Genomic DNA, 24,422 nt, shown 5'->3' with positions numbered 1-24,422 from the left:
TTTGTTAATCCCAAAATCCTGGGGCACGCGTCGTGACGCGTAAATGATGTCGAGTAAATGACGCACAAATGACGCCCAAGTGGGACAGGCCCTCAAATGAACTTTAACAGGGTGAACAGCCTCCTCCTCTTCCTATGTAGAACTAGTGAATGCATTGGCAGTGCCGTGTCCTATTGTGTTGAAAAGGTCATAAGTGATAGCAGAATTAGGCTATTCGGCCCTTCAAGTCTACTCCGCCATTCAATCATGGCTGATCTATATCTCCCTCCAATCCTATTCTCCTGCCTTCTCCCCATAACCCCTGACGCCCGCACTAATCAAGAATCAAATAGATACCGTCTTAAAAATATCCATCGACTTAGCCTCCACAGCCCTCTGTTGAAAAGAATTCCACAGATTAACTATCCTCTGACTAAAGAGATTCCTCCTCATCCCCTTCCTAAAGGAATGTCCTTTAATTCTGGGGCTATGACCTCTAGTCCAAGACTCTCCCACCAGTGGATCACATCCACTCTATCCAAGGCTTTCACCATTCTGTACATTTCAATGAGGTCCCCCCTCATTCTGCCAAACTCCAGCAGGTACAGGCCCAGTGCCGCCAAATGCTCATCATATGTTAACCCACTCACACCTGGGATCATTCTTGTAAACCTCCTCTGGACCCTCTTCAGAGCCAGCACATCCTTCCTCAGACAGCTGGGAATGTTTTAAAAAATGCAACAGGGTTTCCATTGGACAGGCATTTATTCTTGGCAAGCATTCACAGTGTTAAATATGCAACTATGTGGAACATAAAGAAAGATCAATCAACTTTCTGCAAACCCTTATGCTTACCTTCTTGCCCATCTTAAAGGGTTATTTTTTTGTGGAGCCCACTTACAAGGGGGCGGGAGGGTTGTGAATGGGTACAAAATCTGTGCAGTTTTAATGGAATTTAGGTACAAATGAATTTCAATGACTGAAAATTGATGTATATACAGAACTGTTTATATTTACACACATTCACAGTGGTCAATATCTTAAATAGTAAAGTTAGTTTTTTGTTATCAGATACACTCGTAGCAATGATTTCCATTACAGGCAATTTTCTAGGTGAGAGACCAACAACAGAAGGGCTGTGACAAGGAAGGTTTATTGTAAGGTTGCTGCTGGCCTGGATGAGGGACAATCGCTCTGCACTAAAGTTTCTCCCACACTCTTCTTCAGCTTGGCTATTAAACTTGACCAATTTGGAAATTTAACTGCTGGAAAATTGAAATTGAAAATGATTGATCCCCCAGAAAATGGAATTCATTTCTGCTCTGCACCACGATCAAACCACTGAAACTTCACAAAGCAAACAAAGAAAAATAGTTCCTTACTTTCACATGTTCTATTATATTGGGACTCCGCATTTAACAAGTTTGAATGACAGAGTAGAAGGGCAATTTTGTTGGCATGTGACTTCAGTAACAACCCTTCTTCCCGTAACTAGGATTTTACTGTCATTATTATTAAGATACATTCAACTCAATGTTCTATTGCCATTTCCAAAAAGTCAACTGCTATATTCTCTTCTATTCTTCGTAAAACAACGGCAGCGTCAGTGGCACATTCTGTTGGAGGATCTAGGTCTTGAAGATGATGTGCATTAGGTACTCCAAAAGCTCCATGTTGTCGGATTTTAAACATGCTGCACAATGCTCTGAAAAAGTGGATAAGCATCCGAATACTTGAAATAGACCGTTGAGTCAAGATTGGAAATTCATACACATTACTGGATGTCATGTCTTCTTCACAGTTCATTTCCTGGGTTAAATCAGAAAAAAATAAATCACTTCCAACACAAGATAATTTCCATACAATTTAACTCTAATTGTAAGTGAAGTGTCTTTGCAATGGAGATACGTTCGTTCTATATGGTCAAACAGCAAAGAAACAAGCTCTTCAGGCCAAGCATTAAGTACAGTTCTATGGACAGACAATGTTTCAGATCTGGACCTTTTTTCACACTAATTGGAATAAGGGAAGAAAGCTGGGAGTGGGACAAAGAATGAATGAAAACTTTATTGTCATTCAGATATACACCTAGACACAGTGCACCTTGAACGAAATTTCGTTGCATTTGACTCCAATCAGGTAAATAGTAAAAGTAAAAGTGCTAGGTGCGTCCATAAAAATGCCTCATGTGCATGGTTCTGTAAAATAAATATATATAAAAAGTTTTTTAAAAGTGTCGATATTTAAAAAGTTCTAGCCTCGGTTTTGTTGATTGTTCAGTAATCTTATGGCCTGGGGGATGAAGCTGTTGCAGAACCTGGTTGTCCCGCTCTTCATGCTGCGGTACCTCCTCCCAGAGTTAAGCAGTATAAACAGTCCAAATTGTGGGTGTGTGGGGGCTCTGGTAATGCCCTTAGCTCTAATCAGACAGCGCTTGTACCCCATGTCCATGATGGAAGGAAGAGAAGTCCCAATTATTTTTTCCGCTGTCCTCACCACTCTCAGAAGGCACTTCCAGTCCGCAGCTGTACAGCTGCCGCACCACGTAGAGATGCAGCTGGTCATGACAGACTCAAAGCCTGGTGATTGTCAGATGGTTGGAGGAAGTGTCGACTGGAAAAGGTCAAGGTCGACTGGAAAAGGATCTTAACAGGAATGACAGTGGAACAGCAATGGCAGGAATTTCTGGCCAAAATCCAGAAGATGCTGGATCATTTCATTCCAAAGAGGAAGAAACATTCTAAGGGGAGTAAGAGGCAACCGTGGCTGACAAGGGAAGTTAGGGATGGAATAAAACTAAAAGAAAAGGTGTATAACATAGCAAAGAAAAGCAGGAAGCAAGAGAATTTACTAACTTTCAAAGGACAACAGAAGGTAACAAAGAGGCTGAAAACATGAAGTACGAGGTTAAGCTGGCAAAGAATATAAAGAAGGATAGTAAAAGCTTCTTTAGGTATGTTAAGAGAAAAAGATTAGTAAAGACAAATGTGGGTCCCTTGAAGGCAGAAGCAGGTGAAATTATTATGGGGAACAAGGAAATGGCAGAAGAGTTGGACAGGTACTTTGGTTCTGTCTTTACTAAGGCAGACACAAACAATCTCCCAGATGTACTAGAAGACAGAGGATCCAGGGAGACAGAGGAACTGAAAGAAATTTGCATTAGGCGAGAAATAGTATTGCTATAGAAGGCTGATTAACCCCCAGGGCCAGAAGCTCTGTGTCCCAGGGTACTCAAGCAGGTGGCTCTATAAATTGTGGATGCATTGGTGATCATTTTCCAATGTTCTATAGATTCAGGATCAGTTGCTGTGGATTAGAGGGTAGCTAATGTTATCCCAATATTATCCTAATGTTATCCCAATGTTATCCTAATGTTATCCCACTTTTCAACAAAGAACGAGAGAAAATGGGAGGTACACAAAAGTGCTGGAGAAACTCAGTGGGTGCAGCAGCATCTATGGAGCGAAGGAAATAGGCAACGTTTCGGGCCGAAACCCTTCTTCAGACAGATAGGGGGTGGCGGGGAGAAGGAAGGAAAAAGGAGGAGGAGGAGCCCGGGGGCTGAGGGATGGGAGGAGACAGCCCGAGGGCTGAGGAAGGGGAGGAGACAGCAAGGGCTAACAAAATTGGGAGAATTCAATGTTCATGCCCGCAGGATGCAGACTCCCCAAGCGGAATATGAGGGGAAAATGGGGATTTGTAGACCAGTTAGCCCGACATCGGTGGTGGGGAAGAATGCTGGTGTCAATTAATTAAAGAGGTAATAATCGGGCATTTGGGTAGCAGCAAAAGGATTGGTTCAACTCAGCATGGATTTAAAAAAGGGAAATGCTGCTTGACTAATCTTCTGGAATTTTTTGAGGATGTGACAAGTAAAATGGATGAAGGAGAGCCAGTGGATGTAGTGTATCTAGACTTTCAGAAAGCCTTTGATAAGGACCCGCACAGGAGATTAGTGGGCAAAATTAGAGCACATGGTATTGGGGGTAGGGTATTGACATGGATAGAGAATTGGTTGGTAGACAGGAAACAAAGATTAGGAATAAACGGGTCCCTGTCAGAATTGCAGGCAGTGGCGAGTGGAGTGCCGCAAGGCTCGATGCTGGGGCCGCAACTATTTACAATATATATTAATGATTAGATCATGGAATTAAAAGTAACACTAGCAAATTTGCAAATGACACAAAGCTGGGTGGCAGTGTGAACTGCGAAGAGGATGTTAGGAGGCTGCAGGGTGACATGAACAGGTTGAGTGAGTGGGCAGATGAATTGCAGATGCAGTATAATGTAGATAAATGTGAGGTTATCCACTTTGGCGGCAAGAACAGGGAGGCGGATTATTATCTCAATGGTGTCAGATTAGGAAAAAAGAAAGTGCAACGAGACCTGGGTATCCTTGTACACCTGTCACTGAAAGTAAACATGCAGGTACAGCAGGCAGTGAAGAAATCTCATGGCATGTTGGCCTTCATAATGAGAGGATTTGAGTATAGGAGTACAGAGGTCCTTCTGCAGTTGTGCAGAGCCCTGGTGAGACCACATCTGGAGTATTGTGCACAGTTTTGGTCTCCTAATTTGAGGAAATACATCCTTGCTATTGAGGTAGTGCAGCGTAGGTTCACGAGGTTAATCCCCGGGATGGCAGGACTGTCATATGAGGAAAGATTGGAAAGACTGGGCTTGTATTCACTGGAATTTAGAAGGATGAGAGGAGATCTTATAGAAATGTATAAAATTATAAAAGGACAAGCTGGATACAGGAAAAATGTTCCCAATGTGGGGCGAGTCCAGAATTAGGGGGCCACAGTCTTAGAATAAAGGGGAGGTCATTTAAGACTGAGGTGAGAAAAAAATATTTTTCACCCAGAGAGTTGGGAACTTGTGGAATTCTCAGCCACAAGGCAGTCGAGGCCAATTCACTGGATGAATTTAAAAGAGAGTTAGATAGAGCTCGAGGGGCTAGCGGAATCAAGTGATATGGGGAGAAGGCAGGCACGGGTTACTGATTGTGGATGATCAGCCATGATCCCAATGAATGGTGGTGCTGGCTCAAAGGGCCAAATGGCCGCCTCCTGCACCTATTTAAAAAAAAAAAAGGAAAAGAGAAGGGTGATAAAAGGGAAATGGGGGATTCGGGGACAGGAAATAAGCATACAAGGAAGGGGAGATGAGCAGGGTGGATTGGGAGGGAGCTGATGGGAGTTAATATTTCCGTGTGAGGGGCCCCACCTTCAACAAATAACTCGTACAAAATCTGTGGAAACTTAGGGCAGATGTAGCATGCTGTGAGTAGACAAACATCTTGGACAACTTGGTTATTTAGGCTTTTAATGTTTTCACATAACCATGGAGAATAATTTTATTACTCCATTTGAATCAAGATGTACGAGCCCTAAAAAAGGTGTTAACCCTGGATTTTACCGACAAACAATAAAATAAAACATAATTTATTACATTTTTGAGTGTCTTTCAAGTTAGATTGAACAGTTTGGACAATATGCACTTGAAATGTTACATGTTTTATTTTAATCAAACCTGCAAGTTGAGCACAAATAATTAAATCTGTTGTTCAATTCAGAAATATTTTTCCAAAACTATAAAGAAGAATTTGAGAAGACCAGCCTCTAATTTGTTCCAATTTCAAATGTATAATAGGATTACCTTAATTACACTTTGCAACAGACATTTAAGTGAGACACTGTCTGTTTACAATCTATGATTCATGAAAGATGAAAGCACAAAGGGAAACAAAAGGGACTACCTCCAAGTAATTAAAAGGCATCTAAGATTTCTCGCTCTTGGAACAGAAACATTAGTTATTAAAATATTGTTATTACCCCAAAGTTTTGATTCAGGATATCTAAGATCCGCACAGCATACGGTTTATATGCCTGGAATGTCTCCACAATGTCCACTTAGTGGATTAGAGTCTTCAGTGTCCACCTCAGGAACAAAAGCCCATCTGTACCTGAAACATATCACAAAAGATTTTTCAAGATGCATCTGCAAAGTCACTACAACTTGCAGCGAAAACATCCTCAGTGGCCATTTGCAATTCTTTCAATCCAAGCGATCTTGATCAGTATACATTCAACCATTGACGCCATGAAACACGGCTTGTGTTTGGACAAAGTTACAAACTGGACTGTTGCTTCGGATCCCCCCATGGAGGATGACAGTGGATAGACCTCATTTTGTATTTATCTATTCATCTCAGCCTACTATTGGCATTGCATGTTGAAAAGATCACTGTGTAATATCTTCTAAAGTGTATGATCCTCGCATTCACTCAAGACACGCAAACATGATTTCTTAAAGGAAAATTCTTGTTAGGGAATGATGGTAGAGAAAGATGTGTTTGTTTTTATGTGGTGAGCTAGCTACACTCCAATTTCTACACTGACAATGTGCCCTTATTTACTTCGGCAAGACAAGGCGTAGATTAGACGACTGTTTCACCGAACATTCGCTCTTAGTTTGCCAAGGCCTGCTGGATCTCCCAGTTGCCAACCATTTTAACTCCTCTTCCCATTCCCATACTGACCTTTCTGTTCAAGGCCTCCACCATTCCCAGAGTGAAGCCACATGCAAACTGGTGCAACCTCTCCTTGTTTTCCCTTGTGTAGCTAGTAACCCAACCGTATGAACATCGAATTCTCCAATTTTAGGCAATTAACCTACAAAATCCACACTCCCTACAAATACTGCTCCCCCATCAATTCTCCCTCCACTCTTCCCTATAGGGTGAAAGAGAGGGGGGATTTAGATCAAGATGGTGTTAGATTTAGTTCTTCGGGCTAAAGGAATCAAGGAAAATGGGGTACAAGCAGGAACGGGGTACTGATTTTAGATGATCAGCCATGATCAAATTGAATGATGGTGCTGGCTCGAAGGGCCGAGTGACCTACTCCTGCACCTATTTTTCTACGTTTTTATACCCCAGGTGGATACACTCTCATTTACACTTTGCTCTTGTTCACCTCCACATATATTCCTACCTCTGGCTCCACATTTCATGCCTCTTCTATACTTATCTCACACTTTGTCTTTTTATCTCTGGCCTTTGTCCAAACATCTGTTAATCAAAAACCCTCTTCGCTTGTGTCCACCTATTCCTTGGCTGTCTTTATCCCTCCTCTCCGCACCCCCCATCTTCGTCAAGGTTCCTTCCCGCTTCCTCCCCACTACTATAATCAGTCTGAAGAAGGGTCCTAACCCGAAGCATCACCTATCCGTGTTCTCTAGAGATGCTGCCTGACCTGCTGAGTTATTTCAGCACTTCGAGTCTTTTTTTGTAAATGAGCACCTGCAGTTCATTGTGTCTCCAACCTCTATGCCTGCCCGAGGATGCCATTTAAAACTATTTAAGGTGGAAAAACTTAGCATTAGCAATAATTAGCAAGATGCAGCATGGAAGCTGGCCCTTCGGCCCACTGCGTCCACAACGAGCATCGATCACCCGTTCACACCAGTTCTACATTATCCCATTTTCGCACCTACATGCCAGGAACAATTTTCCAAAGCTAATTAGCCTACAAACCCGCAGGTCTTTGGAATGTGGGAGGAAACCGGAGCATCCGGAGAAAACCCATTCGATCTCAGGGAGAACGTACAAACTTTGTACCGGCAGCACCCGCGGTCAGGATCAAACCTGGGTCTCTGACGCTGTGAGGCAGCAACTCTACCGCTCCGCCACTGTGCCACTGGCATGTTGTAACAAAAACAGGAGTCAGACTCCTATATGACTCCAATTATTGCCAATACTCATTGTTGTTCAAGACCACGGTTGACTTTTCAACTCCCTCACTAATCTCCCATTCTTTAATATCTTGGGTTCCAGTTTCTTTATGTCACTGGATACTGATGCTAAGAAGGCACAGTGATGAAATGGAGCAAAAGATAAATAAAGGATATCTCACCCACACTTACATTTGGAATATAGGCATCGCTTCTTGAGGGAAACAGAGTGCTGTATCCAAAAATTTACAAGCAGAGAAATACATGTCGAGTTCCTTCTGATCCAGATCTAGCAAATACGGTCCATTTCCATGCTTAACTGGAGACTTTTGACCTGCTTTACTGTAAAAAAATAATATTCAGTTATCACCAAAAGCAGTGTGTAGTCACAGTTCAGAATGAAAGCACAATAAAGGAATTTATTGTGAGCCTTAGGGTGGTGGGTATATGGAATTGGACCAATTGTAATTGCATTGACAACCTTAATTCAATCAAAACCACATTTCTGCTGTTTCTGAATTCAGTCTGAAGGAGGGTCCTGACCCAAACAAGATCTGTCCATTCCCTCCACAAATGCTGCCCGACCCACTGAGTTCCCCCAGCATTAATTTTTGCTCACTAATTTCTGCTTCTGCCTATTTAAATTAAGCTACATTTTTCAGAACTGTGCTGTTATAGTGCAACTATTTACTAGTTCAGAATGCACACTACCAGAACTCACAAATTACCAACCCTGGCAATGACATGCCATTCAATAAAGGCAAAGAAGGTTTGTTTCCATTCGTGATACCATTTTTCCCCAACTTGCTCCTCCCTTGCCTTTAATGATTTCAGTCTTAAGCCAGCGTAAATATGCAACAAAGTCAAAGAATAAAACCCATCTTTGTCTCAGCATCTTTTCAAACTCAAAAGGTTTCAGAAAGAATTTAATTGAATAAGCTGCCAAAAACAAATCAAATCTCACTATTATTTCTCAAGTGGTCTATATTCAAATGATTATAACACCCTCCTTCCCGAGATCTGCTTCCATTTACAGAAGCATCTTTTTTAAAATAGGCCAACAACAACAAAAAAAGTTTGCCCATTTCCTGCACATTTCCATTCCCTCAATATCCAGGCATTCCCCAGTGGTTTGTTCCCATGTCACGAGATGCATCACACAATATTCCCCACAATCTTTCTAAGGATTTAAAAAAACTTTCTCTTCAATGTTAATATTGTTTGCATATCAGTCGTTCTTGCATAAATAAAAAATGTCAGGGTTGTTGTCAAAGAGCTGGATCCTTTACTGATTTTCTTAACCCTGATGCCTGCCCCCGCAAAACAATTTTGGTGCCCCCATCTGTGCCCCAGCTGCAAATAGTGAACTCAGCATATAAATCACACATAATGTATGAAAACTGGCCCTCCATGCCATCCAAGATATTCCATTTAAGATATTTGCCCACATTTGGCATTATTCCAAAACATTCCTAATTACTTCAATGCATAAAATTAGAGCTACATGGGTACACCAAAAAGTGTTCACTGACACAAGTCCTAGGATGTAGCATTAGAAAATTATCCAAGCACGAAGGTGTTGATTGAGCAAGAAAATTTAAAGTGGGATCTTACTGATCGGTGTAACTGAGAGTGCAGGGTACTTATTCATAACACACCATTTTCACCTGTCCTCTCTACTATAAGTTTAAATTTAGTTTAGTTCAGAGATACAGTACGGAAGCAGGCCCTTCAACCCACCGAGTCCGCACTGGCCAGCGCTCCCGTGCACTAGCACTATCCTACACACACTAGGGACAATTTACATTTATATCAAGCCAATTAACCTACGAACCTCTACATTTTTGGAGTGTGGATGGAAACCGAAGATCTCGGAGAAAACCCACACAGGTATGGAGAAATTACTAACTCCATACGGACAAGCACCCATGGTCATGATCGAACCCGAGTCTCTGGCGCTGCAAGGAAACAACTCTACCGCTGTGCTACCCCTAAAGTAATTAGACTGATGTTCAGCCCAAGGTTTGAAGGCTCAAACAAATATTTCCATAAGGGTATTGCACTCGGCCAGGCTGACCGCTATTTCATGGATGATCAGCCATGATCATATTGAATGGCGGTGCAGGCTCGAAGGGCCGAATGGCCTACTCCTGCACCTATTTTCTATGTTTCTATGTTCATCGATCTAGTGCCGCCAGGACACTGGGCCTTAAAGTGAGAAGTGCAAGAATCTCATCTCTCCTCGGGTCTAGATCAGACATTTCAGAGAAGTTGAAAAATGGTGCTGGAACATGGTTACTTTCTGCATGCTGTTGCTGAATATGGGGAGAAGGCAGGAGAATGGGGTTAGGACGGAGAGATAGATCAGCCGTGATTGAATGACGGAGTAGACTTGATGGGCCGAATTCTACTCCTATAACTTATGACCTTATGAATAGCTTCTATTATACTCTTACATGGTCTGATTTGATGGTTAACATGCATAACAAGCATGTTACTGCATCTCTGTATATGTGACAATAAGGAAACCATTGAACCATTGATGATATTTTGTGACAGGAAACTTACTTCGAAAGTGTTTCAAGTAAATCCTCTTCCAGTTGGATGAAGGCCTGAACCTAAAAATGACAAAGAAACTTGTCTCATTACAACCATTGAATCATTTCTACTCTATTTAATTGTCAAATTCTCAACACCAGGCAATACTGGCATCCATTCCTTTAAGGAATTTACAAATAACCCAAAATCATGCATGCACATTAAAGGGCGTGTTTCTTTTTAGAATGTCCCAGTTGACTTGAAGTAAAACTTGTCTAAGGGATTCAAGGGAAGTGAGAGAAAGAATAATAAAGATCATGTGGGTTCAGAATAATAGAGACCAGGCTTGAGTGGCCAGCTAGTCTACCCGCTGACTCTTAAATTCTTACATTACAAATTACACGCAATGCACCAAATCAGTCATGTCTGCCTTCCTAGGCCAGTTCTAGAGCCAAGGAAACTATCCCATACATTCTTACTCAAATGCTTTTTTTTTTTTTTAATGCAGTCTTTTTAATTCTTATTTTTAAACATAAATCTTCAAATATCCCTGAAAGTTGCGAGAGGGGTTCCACAGAACATGTCTGAAGAAGGGGCTCCACCCGAATCGTCACCCTTTCCTTCTCTCCAGAGATGCTGCCTGTCCCGCTGAGTTACTCCAGCTTTTTGTGTCTATGCACCTGGGTGCAAACACAAGTACAAATAGGATGCAATATTGGCTTGTGGAAGCCACAGTTGTCACTCTCTGCTACCTAAAACTAATGAGATTTCACACTTCCTGTCTCAATGCTAACCACGTATAGTAAGGAACGGAAGAGATAATTGTCATTACACCACAAAAGCCAACCACTGTCTGCCAAACCTTGCAAAAACAGCTAGACGATCCTCTTACCAGCTCAGTCACCATTATAGGCCACAACGAAGTCAGATGCTGAGGAGATATTCTCGTCAACAACACTCTAAAGGTCAAAAACATCTGAGCAGTTACGACAGACGACATGCCCACACGAAGAGTTTCTGTCAAGCGCTCTTTAAAAACAAAAAGACGTGGTAAATGTTAGAAATGATCCTTTTCTTTTTACAAAAATAATTGTTCAATTATTAACAATAATAATATTCACAAAACACTAACAATACACCCACCACCATAACACAAAAATTACCAAGTGTGCACAGACTGGAGTCACTCCAGCACTTTGCGACCTATTGCACATTAAGCTGCATCTGCAGTTCCTTGTTTCTCGTCATAGCATATGCTGCAGCAATCACTATGCCCTATCCCCAAACTGCAGGAGCATAACCCCGTCAGCACAAGCCAGTCTTTCTGGGATTCACTTGCCATGGATCAGAGACCTCACCTATTTCAAGAGGATTCCAGGTCTCTGGTTCAAAAGGCAAAGGGGAAGTTAAACCAAATCAAAATAATGTAATATTTCTGCAAGTGTACCATAGTACACCAACTATCTATAATTATTCTTGGTAGAAAGGTCAGACACATTTGTCTGTTATTTGTTTCTAAATATTTCGGTTGTAAATGTTTTATTTTTTTTTATTAATTATTATTAAGTGTTTTGTGTTTTTACTTAGTGTTCTTCATTTTAATTTAAAATAAAAGTTAACAGGGCAAAGACCTGTATTAGAATTGGGAAAGTGAGAAATGTCATTAGTTTTAGGAAGCAGAGAAGTTGGGAGAGGGATGTAGAAACCAGGAACTGCATGTGATGGTTTACAAAATAAAAAGACACAAAGTGGAGGAGTAACTCGGCGCTGAGTTACTCCAGCACTTTGCGTCTTTTTTTGAGAGATGGTAGGATGGGACAGTGGTGTGGAAGATAAAATTAATATCTTTCATTTAATTTTAATTGGAATTGAACAAGGTAATGAAAGGGTGTATTGGAGGTGAACAATTGGAAATCTCTCAAGTCTGCAGGTGTAGAAGAAATCCGTGGGAAACGGCAAAGTAAGATTAGATATATTGCCTCCTGTCTGGGAATGTGTTGAAGGGTGGATGGTGAATGCAAATAGAAGGAGATGACGAAGCTTTCACTGGGATGTTACAGTAGATCACCCGCACCCCCTACTGCTGGTAGCGTAAATACGTTGCAGTAAACGGGAGGCTCATGATTGCCTCGGAATGGGGATGGTGACGCGGGCCGCTTGAAAGATGGATAGAATCATGTCAAGATTCCCTTGTATTGTGTTTGACTTGTATTAACCATCTGTTGTTGGATAAGATTAACATAAGCGAAAAGTATGTTATGACTAATGAAATAAATGATACCCATGAAGTAGAAAGTATATTTTTGTATATCTACCCATGTAGTAGATAGTATATTTTCGTATAACAATATCTAACCAAAATAAACAAAAGTTGTTTATTGCACAGTATAACTGTCAGCTAATTCTGCTGTGAAGTCAGAGAACGTGAGCAGTTTTCTGCCGCCATCTCTCCATGATATCATGCAATAAAATCTCTTGAAGCAAATCTGCAAAGTCTGTTACTTTGATTTTTCCTTTCATTTCCCTCTACATTTAATTTCTTCTACAGAATTTGGCACAGTGAGCAAGGTCCCAATTGTAACGGGATTCAAATGAAAATAAGGGGAAATAAAAGGGAATGATAAAATAGTCCTAACTGAAAAGGGATGGGAGGGCTTCCTAGAGAAGGGAGAGCCCCCGGGCAACCTAGCTTACTGGTCGGTGGTTGAGGCAAGGGTTGAGGCAAGATGCGGAGGAGATAAATTTATTCACGTTGGGCGTAGAAGATAAATTGAAGCAGGTGCCGTAAAGCCCGCTATAGAAATTATACTGTGACTTTGAGGTTTGCAGACGGAGTACAACCGGTGCGCGCAAACGTAAATAGAATATTATAAGACATTGTCCGCGGAAACCTAATTTTGTTTTACAGACGAGAGAAGAATATGGCAGGCAACAGCAGTTGATCGGAAAAATTTGATCCTACTGATAGAGGGAGGACTGAGGAAAAGAAACAGGTGGTCCAGAGGGAAAGGTGCCGATATGAAAGAATATTGCCAAGATGATAAAAAAAAGACCAAAAGACACTGGGAAAAGGTAGGAGATCCCATTTTTCCACTGGAATCGCCAGCAAATGTGGAAAATACAAAGGTACGGAGATAGCCAATGTCCGGTAAATCTTTATGGTAATCTATCTGATCAATTAAATGGTGACAAGGGAAGTTATAAGCTATTTCTGTCCTACTCCTCTCTAAAAAACAAATGTGTTGGCGAGATGGGGGCACAATTAATATTTGCCATGGAAGTGTTATTAGTGATAGTTGGAGTGGTAAGTGTAACTTTAAACTTGATGGAAATAATAAGGAGATGGATGGGGATGGAGAAGAGGCGCTGGCCCCTAGAGGAGGAGAAAGGTGTTCAGCAGAAAGAGGGAAATGAGGGAGCTGTGCCTATCATACCAAAGCAAGTGGCAGCAAAATGATGATCAACAGGCACAGGGAAATGAGTCCCTCATTTGGTTGCCCCATAGATGAAAGGAAGCTATAATGGGGGGGAAGCAAGAAAACATAGTGATATACGGGAGGTGGTGCGATGCAACACAATGACGAGACAATCCCAGAATTAATAGCCCGATTTAAGAGTAAGTGAGAGTAACATGCCGGAGGGTCCAGAGCTGAAAATGGGCCTCTAGCTGTTCGCACTTTACTAAATTGTTTGCTGCCCCGACAGGCTCAAGCTTTGGTTAACCTAGATTGGCAACATCAGCTGTGGGGAAAATGTGATCACAGCGCTTGTGAACATGACAGAGGATGGGGACAATGGCAATTAAAAGTTACAACACGAGGTACATGCTGGAGATGTGGTAAGAAAGGGTTGGGTTCGAGATTGTAGATGTTCCCCACAGCTACAGTAAGGGAACGCCCAACAGGGAGGATGTCTTGCCCATTACAGATAATCTCTAGAACGGACCCACTCCCATTACTGGAAAGACAGGTTCTGTGCAAGCTGGGAGCAGTCTTGCACTGGAGTCTGAAGAAGGGTTTCAGCCCGAAACATTGCCTATCTCCTTCGCTCCATAGATGCTGCTGCACCCGCTGAGTTTCTCCAGCATTTTTGTGTACCTTCGATTTTCCAGCATCTGCAGTTCCTTCTTAAACATCAGTCTTGCACTGTACTGCAGACGGTATGTTTATGGAAGTGCAGGATTCAAAAGGCCAGTGTTTACAGTATCTTGTTGAAACCAGCCAAGAAGATAAGCGAACACATTGCACTGATTTATATACGTACCTCCCTAATCCCAGATACCAGGAAAGAGTCTCCCCCGGTTGAATAAACTCAAACAATTAGCAGTGACCTCTCATTTGTTCTTTGGGGTCCCGGGATTAGGAATGATGGACCACCTCTCTTAAAACCAAAGGGGTCGATTTGAGATGGGAGACACCTCTGAGTCACACATAACCATGGCTACTAGACCTCCAGCAACAGCGAAAGAAATAGGAGAGATGATAAAAAGGCTGAAGGACAGTCAATTCATGTTTTAAATTTGCCAATGGCACAGAAGGAAAGATCACTCTGTGACAGGTCCTGATTGTAAAGATGACTCAATTAATATTGCTGCAACATTTGGCAGGAAGTGGGCATAAAGTATCCCAGGGAAAATTACAGTTCTGCCAGCCTAGTGTACAGTATCTGGGATTCCAGCTGCAGGAAGGCATTGAAGCATAGAAAATAGGTGCAGGAGTAAGCCATTCGGCCTTTCGTGCCTGCACCGCCATTCAATATGATCATGGCTGATCATCCAACTCAGTATCCTCTACCTGCCTTCTCTCCATACCCCATGATCCCTTTAGCCATAAGGGCCACATCTAACTCTCACTTAAATATAGCCAATGAACTGTCCTCAACTACCTTCTGTGGCAGAGAGGGCAGAGAGTTCCAGAGATTCACCTTTCTCTGTGTGAATTTTTTTTCTTCTCATCTCTATCCTAAAAGATTTCCCCTTTATCCTTAAACTGTGACCCCTTGTCCTGGACTTCCCCAACATCGGGAACAATCTTCCTGCATCTAGCCTGTCCAACCCCTTAAGAATTTTGTACGTTTCTATAAGATCCCCCCTCAATCTTCCTCAAAAGGCAGAAGGAGATTTGGAAGAGACAGAGTAAACGCAATAGAGAACATCCCGGTCCTGAAGACAAAGGAGAACATTCTCTCCTTCTGAGGCATGGTGGGTTACTGCAGACAATGGATCCATGTCTGCAGGGAACTAGATACAGCATTGCGTTCAGCCACTGTGCAGACTGAACCCTCCAAAGTAGTATGGACTGCAGAAAGAGACCAGGTGTTTAGAAATTTAAAGAAGAACGCTATGGTTACTGCTCCGACGCTGGGATTGGCAAATTATTAAAAACCCTTTCAACTCAATGTAAATGAATCAAAGGGGTTTGCGACTAGGGCACTGGCTCAAGAACATGGAGGGGGAAAAAGACCGGTAGCCTATTATTCCGTGGCTGTACCAGTTGTAGTAAACGGCATGCCAGCCTGCTTATGAGCTGTAGCGGTGACGGCTACAATGGTAGAAAAATCAATCCCCATCGTCCTTGATTACCCGGGTGTAGTGACTGTTCCTCATGCCGTGATGTTATTATTGAACTCAGCAGCGACACAGCATTTCACAGCCGCTAGAAGAACAGGATATGAGGTTATCCTTTTATCACATCCGAACTATACTTATCAGCGATCACCTGCTATAAACCCAACTACTTTTGTACCACTGCCAGAAGAAGCTTGTGACCATGATTGTCTATTGCTTGTAGAAGCCGCTGCCACTCCCCGGCTGGACTTGCAGTGTTATCCGATTGATAATCCTAATCTGGTCCTATTTACTGATGGCTCTTCATAACAACCTAACGACAGATTATTAGCAGGATATGCAGTGGTCATATGCTTTACCATCCAGAAATTCAGCTCAGGCAGCTGAGCTATGTGCCCTGACTCGTGCCAACATATTGAGAAAAGATAAAAGTGCTAATATCTACACTGATTCTCGCTATATGTTTGGGGTTGTACATGACTTTGGGCAGTTATGGAAAAATAGAGGATTCATCACATCAATAGGAAAGAATATTAAGCATGATAAGCACGAGTTGAGTATAGGAGCAAAGAGGTCCTTCTCCAGTTGTACAAGGCCCTACTGAGACCACACCAGGAGTATTGAGTGCAGTTTTTGTCTCCAAATTTGAGGAAGGACATTCTTGCTATTGAGGGAGTGCAGTGTAGGTTTACAAGGTTAATTCCCGGGATGGCGGGACTGTCATATGCTGAGAGAAAGGAGCGGCTGGGTTTGTATACTCTGGAGTTTAGAAGGATGAGAGGATATCTTATTGAAACATATAAGATTATTAAGGGTTTGGACACGCTAGAGGCAGGAAACATGTTCCCGATGTTGGGGGAGTCCAGAACCAGGGGCCACGGTTTAAGAATAAGGGGTAAGCCATTTAGAACGGAGATGAGGAAACACTTTTTCACACGCGGAGAGTTGTGAGTCTGTGGAATTCTCCGCCTCAGAGGGCGATGGAGGCCGGTTCTCTGGATACTTTCAAGAGAGAGCTAGTTAGGGCTCTTCAAGATTGCGGAGTCAGGGAATATGGGGAGAAAGCAGGAACGGGGTAATGATTGAGGATGATCAGCCATGATCACATTGAATGGTGGTGCTGGCTTGAAGGGCCGAATGGCCTACTCCTGCACCTATTTTCTATTGTCTATAAACTGGTCTTACATTTATTGGATTCTATTCAATTGCCACGGCAAATTGCAGTTATTAAATGTGAAGCTCATACATTATCGGATGATGATGTGTCAAGGGGAAACAGATCAGCTAATTGTGTAGCCAAACAGATTGCCCTGAGGCAAACCTCGCAAATACAAGTACTGAGCCCTTTCCTCTACTCCCTCTATACCTATGACTGCATACCGACCCACAGCACAAACACTATTATAAAATTTGCAGACGACACGACAGTGGCGGGGCTGATCACTGAGGGCGATGAGTCAGCTTACAGGGAGGAGGTACAGAGGTTAATAGGTTGGTGCTCAGAGAACAACATAGAACTCAATACAAAAAAAAACCAAAATAGCTCATCATTGACTTCAGGAAGAAACAGGGTGACCATCCCCCACTGCACATAAACGGAGAAAGAGTGGACAGAGTCTCCAGTTTCAGGTTCCTGGGCACCCACATCTCAGCAGATCTCAGGTGTTCAACTAACACACACTCTCTGGTAAAGAAGGCACAACAACGGCTTTACTTCCCAAGATCACTCAGGAAAGTCAACTTGCCACAACAGCTGCTAGTGTCCTTCTACCATCGCGCCATGGAGAGTGTCCTGACACATGGCATCCTGCTATGGTATGGCAACAGTTCTGCGGCTAACAACAAGGCTCTGTAGAGAGTCATCAATACCGCCCAGAAGATCACTAACACACACCTGCCTGCCCTGGAAGAGATCAATAGCTCTTGTTGCCTGCGGAAGGCATCACAAATACAAAAGGGCTCATCTCACCCCGCACATCACTTGTTTGCCCTTCTGCCCTCAGGAAAGCGTTACAGGTCCATCAAATCACACACCACAAGATTAACGAACAGTTTCTACCCCAAGGCCATCACCACTCTGAACCCTGCACTGAACACACAACCCCCGTAGCCAATATTTTGTACTGCCACAAACCTATACTGTGAATATTGCACATTGCACATTCTGACTTGACATTTTCTTGCCGTTTTTGTTATTCGTTATTATTTGTCTGATACGTTGGAGCTCCACTCGGGCAGTGCGCCTGAAATTTTGTTGTATGTATTTACAATGACAATAAAGTGTATTATTATTATTATTATTGCAGCACAAAGAAAGCTCCTGAGTGGCATTGATGTAACCCAGTTACAAGATGCCCAGAGCCTAGCATCACTCCAGGAAAAGAATACCTGGAGCAAAGCAGGGTGTTATCAAGACCCCATTGCCTGGGTCCACCCTGATGGTCGGGTAGTCTCATATGGGAAAAGGGGGGAATGGCACACGCATTATCCCAACAATGGTATGCACCCCCGTATATCAGTCGTAATTGATAAAGTTGCAAGAACATGTCTGGTGTGTCAACAAAATAATAGAGGGAAGACGCCTGCAAAATTTGATCACCTACCACAACTTGAAATGCCTTTTGAGAATTTGTAAATTGATTTTGTACATATGCCAGCAGTTTTCAGGTTCATTTCTTAAAACAGACAACTCTCAATAGGTTAGGTAAACCAACACAAGCTTTACTGATCATTAGCCAGCGAGAGTGCCAGGTATACAAAGTCAAGTATACAACAGATACTTAATCCCCCTGGGCTACCACTCTAATGAATGAAGACATACAACATATTTTATAGTGTTTTGGAAACGTAGCCACATGTTTATACAGAGTGGCAGCAATGATATTTAATACAAATCAATCACAGGCTCTACCCATTCAAAGTATTCTTCTTACTAATACAATACACTTGTCATTTTGTGGTTCTATCAATCACAAACTGTTGATCACAAACTTCGAATCAGGAACTTAGTCTAAATGCCCAACATTTACAATTCCGTCTGAACAATGTAATCTTCAGTATCAGTACCAACCAGAAGACATCTGTTAAGAGAAGCTACCACCTTCCCAGGAAATACATCCTCTCTCAAGGCTTCAGTTTACAGAAGCTACCACCTTCTCAGGAAATACATCCTCTCTCTCTATTGTAAATGGTCTTTCGCTTGGGCATAACAGAATGCACTATCAGAGCAGTTTGAATGCTGGCCTCCAATTTCCTGATTCCCACATCTTTGCAATTTCAACATATTTGAGAACCCAAAAAAGTCAAGCTATACTCAAGCTAATCCTTCATCAATTCTAATTGTAAAATGTTTTACTATTAACTACGCAGCAAAAGGTCTTAAGTACATTCTGGTCATAGTTGATATGTTCTCTAGATGGGTGGAAGCACATCCCACAAGGAGGGATGATGCAAGGATGGTAGTCAATATTTTAATGAAATAAATAATACCTAGATTTGGGATGCCCATGGGAATAAACAATGACAGAGGAACTCATTTCACTAGTTAAATAGACGAAGGCTCAAAATCAACTACAGTCCTCATGGATGGTAGAAAGAGTAAAGGGAGATATAAAAGCTACTTTGCCCAAAGTATGCCAGCAAGATAGGTTGTTATGGCCAGACGCCATGCCCATAGTGATGTATGCCCTGAGAAAGAAGGTAGCTGGAATGATGAAAAATCATTCATCTGGAATGATGAAAAATCGTTAAGATATGCTCAAGCAATGTGTGAAATAGTTGTTAAAATTCCTGAGAAAGTTAAGCAGGACAGGTCCCTCCGGCAGAAGGAAATATGCACCCGTTTAAACCAGGAGATCAGGTCTATGTTCGACCTGCTGCCCTCTGGAAGGCGCTATAGGTGCATCAAAACTAGGACAAATAGACTCAGGAACAGTTGTTTTCCGAAAGTCATAACTACTCTTAACTCACACATGCACTGACTTCACAGCCCAACACCCGGACTTCCATCTACTCCATCCACGTACTGAAATTTGGAACTGTAATATGTATTGTAATTGTAATTTTTAATATTTTTAAAATAATTTTTAATATTTTAATATAACTTTAAAAATCTGCCTAAGAATACTACCTATTCATCCTTCACCATTTTGCCTTTATAGATATGTATATAGCGCCGCAGAATTGTGCACCTATCCCCCCCCCTTGTTTTGTTTTCTGTTTCTTGTTTTTTGTACTAAATTATATGTATGCACTGAGTACGAGATGCTTTTAATCTCATTGTACATGTATAGTGACAATAAATGGCATATCTATATCTATATCTATCTATCTATGTGCGAGCAATGAATAAAGATTAATTCTCTCCAAGAAGGAAAGGACCATATTTGGTGTTACTAACAACACGAATAGCAGTAAAAGTAAAAGAAAAACCCAATTGGGTACATGCTACAAGATGTAAACTGCATCACTCAGACGGAACCCTCGAAGAGAAGGAAACACAAGAACCGTAAAATTTTGTAATGATTAAATAAACAAAAGGGTATTAAAATGTAGACATATTCCTCATTAACTATTTTTGTAGTATTAAAAACTTATGAATATACTAACATTGTGTGGGATCAGAGAGGATATGAGGGTGAAATGAGGCATCTAGATAGTTACAAGAAACAGGAGGAAGGGAGAAGTTGGAGCATGAAATCCGACGAACAACTTTCACTCAGAACACAGTGAATTTGCTGCTGTAAGGTCAACAAGCTTCCTTATCTGATTAGAATGCTGGGTTTGTGCCCATATCCTTTCCCATGAACAAGGAGGTATCTCTTTGCTTGCTCAAGGACAGATTCCAACCAAAATTCTAATTGAATATATATGGCTTCATTTTTGCAACTGATTAATGAGAGAAAATATTATTATCCTTTCTTACTATAAGTGTTGATCATAAAGATCAACAAGGAGGGACTTGTGGAAGAAAAATTAATATCCTTCCTTATTTAATTTTGATTGGAATTGAACAAGGTAATGAAAGGGTGTATTGGAGGTGACAATTGGAAATCTCTCAAGTCTGCAGGCGTAGAAGAAATCCGTGGGAAACGGCAAAGTAAGATTAGATATATTGCCTCCTGTCTGGGAATGTGATAATAGACAATAGACAATAGGTGCAGGAGTAGGCCAATCGGCCCTTCGAGCCAGCTATTCAATGTGATCATGGCTGATCACCCCCAATCAGTACCCCGTTCCTGCCTTCTAAATGTGGCCCCTGGTTCTGGACTCCAACATCGGGACACACGTTTCCGTCTCTAGCGTGTCCAAACACTTAATAATCTATATGTTTCAATAAGGATAGCCCCTCATCTTCCACACTCCAGAGTATACAAGCCCAGCCCCATCCATTCTCCAGCATATGACAGTCCCGCCATCCCGGGATATTAACCTTGGTTAACGCTGCATTCCTCAATAGCAACAATGTCGTTCCTCAATTAGAGGACCAAAACTGCACACAATACTCCAGGTGTGGTCTCACTAGGGCACTTACAACTGCAGAAGGACCTATTTGCTCCCATACTTAACTCCACCTTGTTATAAAGGCCAACATGCCATTCGCTTTCTTCACTGCCTGCTGTAACTGCATGCTTACTTTCATTGACTGATGAATAGGGACCCCCAGATCCCGTTGTACTTCCCCTTTTCCCAATTTGACACCATTTAGACAATAATCCTGCCTTCCTGTTTTTGCTACCAAAGGGGGAAGGGTTGATGAAGGGTGGATGGTGAATGAATAGGAGATAACGAAGCTGTTTAACTTTCTCTAACAAGTTACAGTAGATCACCCGCACCCCCTACCACTAGTAGCGTAGGTACTTGCAGTAAATGGGAGGCTTTTGATTGGCTCGGAATGGGATGATGACATGGGCCGCTGGAAGATGAGCTAGAATAATGTTCAAGGATTCCCCTTGTATCGTGTTGACTGTAATAACCATCTGTTGTTGAATAATATAACATAAGCAAAAATTCACTAATGAAATAATTGGTACTCATGTAGTAGATAGTATATTTCGTATAGCATATCTAACAAAAAAAACAAAGTTGTACTGCACAGTATAACTGTCAGCTAATTCTGCTATGAAGTCAGAGAACGTGAGCAGTTTTCTGCCGCCATCTCTCCATAATATCATGCAATAAAATCTCTTGCATCAAACCTGCACAGTCTATTACTTTGAGTTTTCCTTTAATTTCCCTCTAAATTATTTATTCTCCAAATGGGAATATCTCTGATAGAGTATCAACTCCTTCCATGGTTTAAGGTTGCCCCACTTAGAGATCTCTTTAAGAATTTAAGTCCTAGGGTCACATCAAATCCCATCTCTGTTTCCCAGAGTGGTCATCATTTTGGACCAATTTCCCTCTGGGGATGAATAAAATTATATTGTATCGTATCGTTCGTATTATGATGCACTGGTACAAACGTACAGATTTATTTAGTTTTAGAGATTCAACGCGGAAACAGGCCCTTTGGTCCACCGAGTCTGCACCGACCAGCGATCCCCACACATTAACACTACTTTACACAGGACTAGGGACAACACTACTTTACACAGGACTAGGGACAATATTACATTTACATCAAGCCAATTAACCTACAAATCTGTAGGTTACAAATCTGTAGGTCTTTGGAGTGTGGGAGGCAACTGGAGCATCCAGGAAAAACCCATGCGGTCACGGGGAGAACTTACAAAGTCCATACAGACAGCACCCGTAGTCAGGATTGAACCCGGGTCTCTGGTGGAGTTGGTAGGGGCAGCAACTCTACCGCTGCGCCAACGTGCCGCCCAGATACAATGATTAAATCAGGCAGGCGTTTTGTTCAAAACTATTTTAGCAACTTCCTGTCGCAATGCTGACCACAAGTACAGTAAGGAACGGAAAAAGTAATCATCATTGTCTTACACTAAAGCACAAAAGACAGCCACTGTCTACCAAACCTTGCAAACACTGCTAGACAATCCTCTTCCCACCTCAGTCACCATCATAGGCCACAGTGAAGTCAGATGCTGAGGAGATATTCTCATCTTCTTCAGATCAGCCTGAAGGGTCCCAATACAAAATGTTGACTGTCCATTTCCCTCCATCAATGCTGCCTGACACTTCTCCTCTGACAGCTTTTTTTTTTGCTCCATTCTTCACTCCATGCCTATTGTTTTGTTATTTTCTGCTAATTGCTCAGTGTCTTCTCATGTCAGGTAGTCTCCCATGGAATGATGAGCCTCCTATCCAAGTCCTACAACCTATCCATGATGGGAGCCCGAGAATGGCAGCTCTTCCCAGTCATAATCCATGTCCCACAACTTCTTTGCTCCCTCTCCGGGCTTTGAAGAAAGATGCAAAGTGCTGGAGTAAATCAATATGCAGGGTATATTAGATATGTAGGGAATAAGTAGTGGATAAGAGATGGTCTTGGTATCTTGTTCAACACCAACATTGTGGGCCGAAGGGCCTGTTCTTGTACTGTATGTTTTATGTAAATATACAAGGGCCTCCCAAACGGAAACTCACTTTAAGAATTTAACGATTCCGCCCCCCCCCCCCCCCCCCCCGATGTAAACTGGTGTTATGGCATAAGGGGAAATTATTGACAGGGTTAATTGTCAGATTAATGGTCAGAATTTACCAATGATGCTTCAGTGTCCCCCTCCCTAGAGGGAGGCTAAGGATGAGACATCTCAGGGCAAAAAGTCCACAGTAAGGCTGAAGCAAAGACGATGGATTCCTCTCGTTTGATGCTGGAAAGATGCTACACATGACCACGGTAACTCCAGGCACATTTTCTGACCAGTGCGTTTTGGTAATTGTGCAATTATTCTAGCACGTTACTCCTGCTGTGCAACTTTGTGCATTATAAGCTTTTGTGGTTTAATGGTTGCTTTTCTATCGAAATTTGCTGATGACCAAATCTGCTGATGACCAACAACTAAACAACCAACAACTAAACACAATTTTCACCCAGTCATCGAAAGACATTTAGGTCGGAAACTCAAGGACAACGAGGCATTGTCTCATAGAGTCAGAGACTGAGACAGTGTGGAAACAGGCCCTTCGGCCAAACTTCCCCACACCGGCCAACAATGCCCCAGCAACACTAGTCCCACTTGCCTGCTCTTGGTCCATATCCCTCCAAACCTATCCTATCCATGTACCTGTCTAACTGTTTCTTAAACAATGGGATAGTCCCAGACTCAACTACCTCCTCTGGCAGGTACAAAAAAAATAGACTACGTTTCGGGTCGAAACCCTTCCTCAGACTGAGTCTGAGGAAGTCTCAGTCTGAGGAAGGATTTCGGCCCGAAACGTTGCCCACTTCCTTCGCTCCATAGATGCTGCTGCACCCGCTGAGTTTCTCCAGTTTTTTTGTGTACCTTCGATTTTCCAGCATCTGCAGTTCCTTCTTAAATACCTCCTCTGGCAACTTGTTCCATTCACCCACCACCCTTTGTGTGGAAAACTTACCCCTCGGATCCCTGTTAAATCTTTTCCCCTTCACCTTGAACCTATGTCCTCTGGTCCTCGATTCCCCAACTCAGGGCAAGAAACTCTGTGCATCTACCTG

At 42.2% G+C, this 24,422-nt stretch overlaps 1 protein-coding gene across 1 annotated transcript in view; it reads right to left on the bottom strand.

Moving 5' to 3' along the window:
* Positions 1-725: 725 nt before the first annotated feature.
* Positions 726-24,422, bottom strand: part of dop1b (DOP1 leucine zipper like protein B) — a 124,456-nt gene continuing 100,759 nt past the window's right edge. Inside the window, 6 exon segments of the mRNA XM_033032433.1 lie at positions 726-1,788; positions 5,817-5,889; positions 5,891-5,947; positions 7,909-8,058; positions 10,285-10,334; positions 11,147-11,283. Coding sequence (XP_032888324.1) covers positions 1,510-1,788; positions 5,817-5,889; positions 5,891-5,947; positions 7,909-8,058; positions 10,285-10,334; positions 11,147-11,283 — 746 coding nt within the window. The 3' untranslated portion in view covers positions 726-1,509.

Source organism: Amblyraja radiata, chromosome 14 (assembly GCF_010909765.2).
Source record: "Amblyraja radiata isolate CabotCenter1 chromosome 14, sAmbRad1.1.pri, whole genome shotgun sequence".
In the NCBI taxonomy this organism is placed as follows: Eukaryota; Metazoa; Chordata; class Chondrichthyes; order Rajiformes; family Rajidae; genus Amblyraja; species Amblyraja radiata.
Note: the sequence above shows the minus strand (reverse complement) of the source record. Positions and strands in the feature narration are given on the sequence as shown.